Source organism: Pavona decussata, unplaced genomic scaffold (assembly GCF_977016875.1).
Source record: "Pavona decussata unplaced genomic scaffold, jaPavDecu1.1 SCAFFOLD_64, whole genome shotgun sequence".
Lineage (NCBI taxonomy): Eukaryota > Metazoa > Cnidaria > Anthozoa > Scleractinia > Agariciidae > Pavona > Pavona decussata.
In genome coordinates this window covers 2,459,880-2,469,378 of record NW_028145484.1, presented here as the reverse complement: position 1 = coordinate 2,469,378, position 9,499 = coordinate 2,459,880, and the positions used below count along the sequence as shown (strand labels likewise).

At 39.4% G+C, this 9,499-nt stretch overlaps 2 protein-coding genes across 2 annotated transcripts; one reads left to right on the top strand and one right to left on the bottom strand.

Moving 5' to 3' along the window:
- Nucleotides 1-464: 464 nt before the first annotated feature.
- LOC146478426 (Golgi-associated plant pathogenesis-related protein 1-like) lies at nt 465-3,509 on the top strand. The gene is made up of 4 exons (XM_085112007.1): nt 465-494; nt 856-938; nt 1,304-1,556; nt 2,574-3,509. Exons 2-4 carry the CDS (start codon nt 884-886, stop codon nt 2,881-2,883), a joined length of 618 nt encoding a protein of 205 aa, XP_084968133.1. The 5' UTR covers nt 465-494; nt 856-883; the 3' UTR covers nt 2,884-3,509.
- A 20-nt stretch (nt 3,510-3,529) lies between these two features.
- Nucleotides 3,530-7,527, bottom strand: LOC146478425 (uncharacterized). Its single transcript, XM_085111678.1, has 3 exons — nt 7,174-7,527; nt 4,999-5,173; nt 3,530-4,425 (listed from the first exon to the last, which is right to left on the bottom strand). The coding sequence occupies exons 1-3, from the start codon at nt 7,525-7,527 to the stop codon at nt 3,944-3,946; spliced, it is 1,011 nt and encodes a 336-aa protein (XP_084967804.1). The 3' UTR covers nt 3,530-3,943.
- Between the last annotated feature and the right edge of the window lie 1,972 nt (nt 7,528-9,499).

Sequence of the window (9,499 nt, the reverse complement as noted above, 5' to 3'; positions counted from 1 at the left end):
GTTAAATCTCAAGGTCTTAAAAAAAAATGTTGAAAAAGTTTTCTATGAAACAAAACAAATCCTGTCCTAGAGAAAGTTAGGCTTGGAAAGTTTTTTTTTTTCTACTATTTGAAACAGTTTCGAGATATATGTACTAGATTTGAAGGATACAATCTTTGATTTGTTACATTGTTGTAACAGATCGAATTCATTTAGTCCATCGCCATTGTTTTTGTAATCTAAGTCATCTCTGAGTGAAAATTCGCCTTCTTTTGAAATCCAAGATTCAATTTATCGCTTCACTGAAAATCGAAAATACTCAAGAACCGTGGAAAATACGGTAAAATTTAATTTAGTTACTTTAATTAAATAGACAAAAGAAATTTTGAAGGCGCGGGTGGGACGGAAGGTTTGGGGTTATAAAGTCAACTTGTGTTTTTCTGACTTCATCGTCGACTTCGTAAAACGCAGTTTAGAGGAAGGGGTATATTGGTGAGTGCACACCTCGCGCGAAGGTTAAAAACAAATTTTTTTTTGGTATCTGCCATGACAATGATCTGCCGTTCTCTGCTTGTTTTTCTATTTGGTTAGTTTTCGGTTCTCAGTATGTGTATCACTGACCACTTTTTATCGTTCTTTATGAAAATGGCATCTCACTAAATATCACAACCATTGCAAAATTCAGACTTAACTTTAAAATTTTCCCTTTATTGAAGATTTGGGTTATTTATTGTTGTTTTACTGTTATCTTATTCAACGGACACGTTCGTAAACCGGGCATGATTCGGCGTTTATTGTCAATTCATTTTTCAGATCTTTAGTTTCCAGTAATTTGTTATCAATCAGATGAATATCCTGTTTTTCTTTATTTTACAGCAATTTTATAGTCGATCCAACCAGAGCAATGGCATTCTTCAGAGCTGTTGTCTTTTTAACAGCGTGCTATCTTGCTGCGGCAGGTACGAACAAAATTCGTTTAATGTAGCTAAGGTTTGTTTCACGATCGTTGAAAGCAGGCCGGACTATGTTAAGTATGTCAGCTATTTTGATAACACTAACACTAAAGTGAAGTGATATTTTGTTCAATGCAGGCGCTTTTTCAAGCAAAAACAGCGTTTTACGACAAAAGATTACAATGTATCACACTCTTTGACAATATCAATTATGTAAGAATTTAACCGGCAATTAAGTAAAACTAACAGCGCGATAGAGAGAAAAAACGAAAATATAAATGTTGCTGAGAGGCAACTAAAAATATGAATAAACATTTACCACGAATCCAACTACGTTTCATGTGATTGACAGATGACAATTAAATTTTCAGATTATAGAGAGGAAGCACTGGATCAACACAATGCGTTGCGAGCCGTCCACAACTCTCCCCGAATGAGACTTGACAGCGGACTAAACAGAGGAGCTGACAGCTATGCGCGCGAACTCTTCAGAAAGTATAAGGGAAAAGGTCTTGCACATTCCCCGAGGGATTCTCGCCCGGGTGTTGGTGAGAATCTTGCTGTGGGATGCACAACCGCGCGAGGTGTTGAGGGAAGGACTGTTCAAGATGCGATAAAGAGCTGGTGCGTGGAATCCTCATACGTTGGCCTGGTCCGCAAGAGCTAATTTTTTGTGGAAAGTTTTCTGTGCGAAAGATATTTTCCCTTGTATACGAGACAGCAAAAGCTATGCTGAAAACTCGATTGTCTCTATATGCACCAAAAATGATTGTGGACAGCAGAGACGCGCTTGTTTTTCAGCCAATGCATTTCACATAAAATTTGGGCAAATTTTCTCATGTATGGGAAAAAGAAAAATGATTACAGAAAACTTGAAACAGAAAATTTTGCTCGTGTAGACCAGGCTTTCGAACCTTAACGTTTTGTGGGTTAGAATCTTACGGCTTTCGGTAAAAAAAGTTGACTATACTAGATCACTCCCATAGACGAAAATCGTACCTCAAAACACAGCAGCGATACTTTCAATATGCTGACAGCGTCGTACTAGTTTGCTTACTTACATAGTTTAAATTATATGAACTAAGAAGTCCTTCTCCTTTTCTTCCTTTTTTAGTTAATTAATTATTAACTGATTAATTTATATATATCTATTCTTTTCTGCTTTTTTTCTTTTCAATCTTTATTGCCAACCTATCTTCTCGTGTAAATATGACTTTTAGTCACTCAGTTCGATTACCTTTATAGAGTTATCCTGAGTGTCATGTAAAATTGATGTTTAATGGTTAGCCTGCATTACAGGCGCTTATTGAGCCAAGCGGGAAGAGAGAGATATCAAGCGCGCAGCGTGACTCGCGAGGGCAGAACGCGAGACTAGGGGGTACAAAATAACCGGCGGTTATTTTTCTCTTCCCCTCGTCTCTCTCTCCGAGCTCGCGGGGTTATTTAATGGTAATGTAGTGCTATCGTGGTTATTGCCATGTTTACTTTGCCTGCGTGCCTGGAAACTAGCTTGGGTAGCTAAGCACACGTCTTCTATGAACAACGCCTTTACATTTTACAATATTTTTCATTTATAATTCAGTTTTGTAGTAATCCAAGACTGAGACTACTACTGAGTCGCTTTGACTTGCATGTTTGTAGGTACGACGAGGTGTGCCAATACAACTTCAATATTCCTCGATACCAGAAAAAACTTGGTCACTTCTCGCAGCTGATCTGGAAAGCTTCAACAGAGCTTGGCATAGGCAAGTACACCGGAAGTCGAGGGAAGTGGACATGCACTTACATTGTTGGGCGCTACAGGGATGCTGGGAACGTGAACAGCCAGAAATATTTCCTCAGAAATGTCGATCGGGGGAATTTCAGTAAATCTTACTGCAATACCGCGGGAGATAATTCCCTGGGAGACGACGAATTTCTCGATACCCCGGAATCGTCCCGCACAGAGTGAGAATGATCGATTTTCCTGGTAGGGGTTGTTGGCGCTGAAATCTCCTAATTATAACGATCCCTCGATAATTAACAAGTTGGTTTCATTTTCCTCTCTTTGCCACTCTCTGTAGAAGCATAAAAATCCCTAGCTGTACCTAACGGATAAGAACCTGGCTAGATACACTTTCTATTGCTCTCAAGACTCCACACGTATCAGTGCGCAGTTTGAATGTGCACATAATTACGGGATTAAACCTTGATAATGTGCAGTGTGACCAACCTTTTGCATTCAGAATGTTATTTTCGTTCGTTTAAATCTCACTATAGTGTATAATAAGATAATAGCCATGTCACAGATAATAATTGTAACTCATACGTTGCTCATCTAAAGTTCTATTCCAGTTGATCTTTAATCGAACCAATTTGTTGGGTTCTGATTAGTTTATTACAAATTGTATGAAAAGGAGAGCAAAAATAAAAGCGCGCCAAACCTTAATATATGTGATTTTCTTATGGTTGAAAATACATAACTGAAATTTTCGAAGTAAAAATAATCGAACAACGAAAGGGAAGAATTAATTAGTGACGAATTCTGAGAAGGCGATGATTTATCGAACTTTACTGAGAATCTGTGATGTGTATTCGTTTAATATAGCCTTCCTTTTGGCTCGTCACGCAATCTTTCCTTCCCATGATTGCGTAACGAGCTAAAAGAAAAAGAAGGTCTCAAAGGGAGGCTATATTTGTTATGATCTCAACATGCTAAAATAGACATTGTGCTCAGTAACTACATAATATACTGTAACTGGCTCCGAAATATGAAATCAGCCATTAAGACACGACGTTTCGAGCTAATCACTTCACGGTGAGGATGGCTGATATATCTTTTTTTAATGCCATTTCCTGGAGATGCTGGCCTGTGGGAGCTGACATCCTTCACATCACTTCTACTGAAACCTTTGAAATGTTCATGATGATGATGTACGTCCATGGCATGCGATGAGGATCATGGCATCCTATTTTGGTGGTGTATTATGACGAGCTCTGCACTGAAGATGAATACTGAAGGGACATACGAGTTAGACGAACAGTCCAAACACCTCGGCACATGTTGCTCCCGGCCCATTATCGCTCTCCAAGCAGTTGCCCAAGTCATCTGCGAACCATATCTGGAATTCCTCTCCTACTGTCACAGGCAAAGGAGTGGTGAAGTTATCAAACAGTAGCTCTGGGGAATCGATGGTGAGACCAGGTAGGCTGTAGTACAACCGTAACACACAGTCACTGGATCCGGCATCCTTCATAAACTCGTCTTTGGGAAGAAGGCGTTTCCTCTGGGAGTCAGTTATGTGGATTCCCATCGTGTACCCTGCAGGAATAATAGGGTGAGAGCACCCCCAGCGTGAACGATACGCAGTGAGAGGAGAGCACTGCAAATAACCCCTTTGGTAGATCAGTTTAAAGGTGATGACCTGACCAGATGTTGGAACGGAGAAATTTCCAAAAGAGTCGCCCATGGCTCCAATGCAAACAGAAGATGGCTTCATGCGGATCCAGTTCACTAAAATGAAAAACAAAATTAAAACAGTTTACCGGTTTGACAGGTTTTATAGGGTTTCATTTGTGAGTTTACACTATGAAGCAGGACGCCACAGAGAAGAGATCGCCAAACTGTGCTCGTGTGATACCTAACTCGAAAGCTGCTGGCACACAAGTTCTGAGTGTGTCTTGCCTCCTCTTTTTCAGTTAATTTAGTGAGGGGAGTTTCCTCAAGTTTCACTAGAGTTCTATTAGCTTCCCTGGCGTTATGCGTACTCCAACACTTAATTGTCCAGGACAAACGAGGAGGACATTGTCAAGAACGAAGGATTGGATTTTAATTTAAAAAATAAAATAGTTTCGTGATGTGCAATGAGTCTAGTACAGAAGTCTGGTGTTGTAACCGCGTGATTGTGGATCAGTAGCGATTGTGATTGTGATAGTGATTGATTAGGATTGCGGTTTGGATGGTGATTGGTGATAGCCATTGTAATTGAGAAGGATTATGATTCTGACTGTGATTGGTGATTGTAGTTCAGACTACCATAAGATCGTGACTCCGCTTGCTGTGGAGAGTATAACGAACGTTACTCACCCGTTTCACAGTGCTGCCCTGTGAATCCTGGAAGACATACACATTTGTCCTCATCACGATCGTAGACTGGCGAGCACGTAGCTCCATTTTGGCAAGGGTATTTCATGCACGGTGTCTGGAAGTAAGAGGCAAAAGTAAACGAATTCAATGAACCGAAACTTCTATTTACTGCAACCTGCAGGAGCCGATCAAAGTCGAACTCATGTCCACATACCAGTTAGGCTAGTGCGCAGACCTGCTTTGGCTCGTCACGTCACGCATTCCACTCCGTGGGGGAAATGCGTGACGTGACGTGACGCGACATACTTGACGTGCGTGACGTGATGTGACATACCAGTCAGATTCATTAGTAAATAGAGGCTGGTAGCAAGCTGGATAATGTACTATGTGTACTGTTCCGATCACGTGCAGACAGCAACTTACCTTATTATAGGAAATTAATTGACGTTTAAGTTGCCTATTAACGTTAATTTCCGTGTCAAGTAATCAAGTAGCGCGTTAATTTCTACGACCTTAATTTCCATAACTTTCGCCCCAAATTCTCGATACACTCCAGAGAGGAAAAAGCATTGTTTTATCAGGGTGGAATCTGCTGGTATCGTGGACACTGCATGTGAAGAACGCTCAAACAAGGCAGATTCCTTCGCTTAACCCCTATGTTTAAGGACAATTCCAAGAACATTACTTGCATTTCGGATTTTTACACTTAATTGTTAAAATAATTTTTTCCTGTTGTCTCGACAAATTCTTTTTCTTTGTGTAAGTCGCGTTAATTTAGCTCATTTTGAAATTTTAACTCCTCTTTGGCGTTAATTTCCGTTATTCGGAAGTAATTTTTCCTTCAATTCGCGTAAATTTAAGTCGCGTTTATTTTAAATACCTTAATTAACACAAGCGTTAATTTCCTATAATAAGGTATTTCATGTAAAGTTGGAGACAATTATGGTATGTTGGAGATTATTTCCTTCCAAAAGCCACAGGATTCCGAGTATTCACCGAAACAACGGGTGCCAGAGTGATTTGATTTCAGTTATTAGGAGTCATCGAATCCCAGCAAAGTGTTTTGAAATGGAAAGGGGCAAGCCTTTAACAGGTGTTTCATGAGTTCAGTATTAGTTTGTTTATGTTGTTATCGTTCTGTGGACAGGAGATCAGCGTAGCTACAGTTTCGTCATAGGAAGCCAAACCGTATTAATGTCAAAAAGGGAAAAAGCGACAAAAACTCGTTTGACATTTTCCCAATCATTTTGGCCAAACATTTACCGAAAGGAATCAATTTTTTGCATACAGTATAAGCAAAGCTTCTATAAAAGTTCTGTAAATACAACCTTCCTTTTTAATTAGGACAAACGTACTCAGAAGCATTTCCAAATTTAACGACTGGAACTTTAAAAGTTGAGGTTTTATTGTGGGCTTTCTGTAAAGTAGCTTTAAGCTAAGTGAAGTTCTACTTAAGATAATAAAAAAAAAGCATATATTAATACTTTAAGATCAGGTGCTGAAAAACTTAAAGGTAGCCTAAAGTTGACATTCAGGGACGACTGAGGTAACATGACCGATGTTAGAAATCACCCCTTTATGTGGGCCCTTTTGGGAGGCGACTCCATTGAGGCGAGGTATGAAACCTGTCATCTCGGACATAAATTTTTGAAATTTCAAATTCAGGTCCATGGTGATCGTTCGTGAGTAAATTTGGCACGGATTTCTCAAAAATATACACTGGAAAAAATTTCAGACAAAGTGGGCTATACCATCACAACCGCAGGAAACGCTGAGTTAATCATTATTATCGAGCACAGTGTTGCTTCTTCAACAATGGAGAATTCTTGGAGAAGGGTTTTAAACATAAAAATATGCAACAAAACTGAAGAAAATTGTCCAGAAAAAAATGCTTACCAGAAATTTTCCGGCCAATCAAAGCCAGGAAATTCGAAACTGAAATTCGAACCGGTGGAACTAATCTGATAAGTGAGAATTCCCGAGAACTGTCCCACTCTCTTTGTAAACCTCGATTTCATCCGTGAAATCTAATCGTCCCATCTGGACTAAGTGTCGCCCTGGTTCTCCCAGAATGACACAACTATTTGTGGTAAAACAGACATAGAATACTTCTCTTTATTTCTCAAAACTTTGCATACCAAGGTGAAGCAATCAGACGGGCTGACGTTTGCTTACCTTAACGTAGTAATGGTCAAAGTCTTCACCGCTGGCAAAAAGTTTACTCGCTTGCCGGAACTTGTCTGTTTCCAACAATTCACAAGTGTGCTCTCTATCAAGTAAACGGCCAAAATTCACCGAGTAGCACTTTTGATGATTGGTACATTCAAGGAGGCATTCTCCAAGTTTGGATACTTTCAGGCTCGCGAGTTGAATCGCATCCAGTTTAACGGAGGCATCTTTCACGAACTTTGCGAAGCTCAAACCCTGCTTTTCTCGTCTGAAATTCCGAGCATCGACAAGCGCATGCGCAGTTAAATACACATTGAAGATCACGGATATGAACTGACGAAACTTTACCTTGAGCGTCATTTTGTTTTACAGTAAAAAAAAGAGAAAGACGCTCCCGCCTCTCTCAATTAGACATGCTATATTTTTGGTTTCGCAGATGGGGCCTCTCGAGTTTCGTTGTTAATTATTAAGTTAACATTCGCCTAGCTTAGGCGCTAGCATAAATTACTTTGAAGTTTGTTGTGTCTTTCGGCACTGTTTGAATAACCAATTGATTGTGCTCTAATGAGACATCTATCCTAAAAAACAAACAAGCATAATCTTAAAAGCTCATCGATTCCATTAAAGGTATTTTGCCTACATTTAAGTCTGCGGAGTCCAAACAAACAAGGTCTTGTTTTGTTCTTGTTTTAATTATACACAAACGTTCTTCTTTAAAAAAGTTAAGTTTCCGTTTGAGACAAGTCAATCAAAAACTGAATTGGTTAAAAAATCCAGAAGTTTCTACTGAAAAAGTTCAATAGTTTGTTATTCAAAGCCGAGCCTTGAAACGCCAGGCCCAGTTCTCTTATTTATTCTGAGGTACACTCAAAAATAATTTATGTTAAATGATTTCAGTTTCAGAAATTCTATCAGTGACATAAAAGAACCAAGTAACATCTCACACATGAGCTTCTGGCTGAGGGCCAATTCAAGCCAGTAATATAAAAAAAAATTATTGAACCTTGGGCTTAGCCAAAAAAAAAGTCAGTCAAAGGCTGCAGCTATGACTTGTTTTTTTAAGGGAGAGTTACACCTGCCATACAACGCCATTTTTCCGCCACTTGACATGGCTTTAGTGGAAATATCTCCTTCACGTTTCAAGCAATCCAAAAACCCTATTATTATATCGTGAATCTGTGTTGTGGGGTATTTTGTGAATTTTTGGGTGATATTTAGGTATATTTGGGAGAAGCAGTTTTTCTAGAAAGATTGGTAAAATAAAGAGAAATAAGAAATATTGAAGATTTAGTGAAGTTTTAAAATTGGAATTTGTAGTTAATAATTAATAGACGGGCATAGTCCACTAGCAACCTGGGGTGCTCTTGCGTGGGTATCAGCTGTCTGGTAGTGTTTCAAAAATCATTTTGTTACCTCTATCCCTTCTTAAAACCTAGCTCTTCAAATTTCATTCAAATTTAGGTGTATTGCCCCCTTGGCGGGCAGTCAACTGACAGGTCAATACCAACAAACTCAGAATGTCAAACTTGTTATAGCGTTCAGCTGCATGCCAGTGGCCTTTCCACACTACCAAATTTGGCGATGAAACCATTTGTTGCCGAATTTATCGCGAGAATATTCTCCTTCTCGATTCTTCTTGCTTAAAAGAACCCTGGCATACTTTTTTCGTTTTTGTTAATTATTTACTATTAAAGGCTGTTCTACTCAACAGGGAAACCACTCGCCTTCGGCTCTTGGTTCCACTTGAGTTTTGAACATTTTATGATGTCATTTTATGGTCTATAAGAGTACAGACCATAGAAAACTGCCGTCGATTTGTCAATTAGCGTTAAAACTTTTCCAGAGCATGGTCATGACAGATATGAAGCTGGATTTTCTTTTTACTTAACGTTTGAGTAAGTTAAAGAACCTACTGAAGAACGAAATTGCATTATGTGAAACAGATATAAATAAATAACAATTCTAAGTGTCAAGGTCTCACTCTGAAAAAACTCACATAGTTATCATTAGATTTGAAGCTCCTGTGAGAAGGGGGTAGTTTGTGATGACCACGTGTCTTTTGGTCAGCGCCACCAAAAGACACGTGAGCTCTGGGAAGGGGATCGCTGATTGCAGGTTTGTTGTCTTCGTTCGCACCTGCGTGGTGCGGTTTCCCTAGCAGATCCCGGAGCAAATAATCCTAACTAAATGACCTTACTCAACCACATTGGTCGTCCATAGCTCAGGAATAGATCATATCGACTGACCATGTAGTCTGGAAGGTCGTGTGTTAGATTTCCCGAGTGAGGCCTTGGAAGTTAGAATTGTTATGAAAATTACATTGTAATTGACA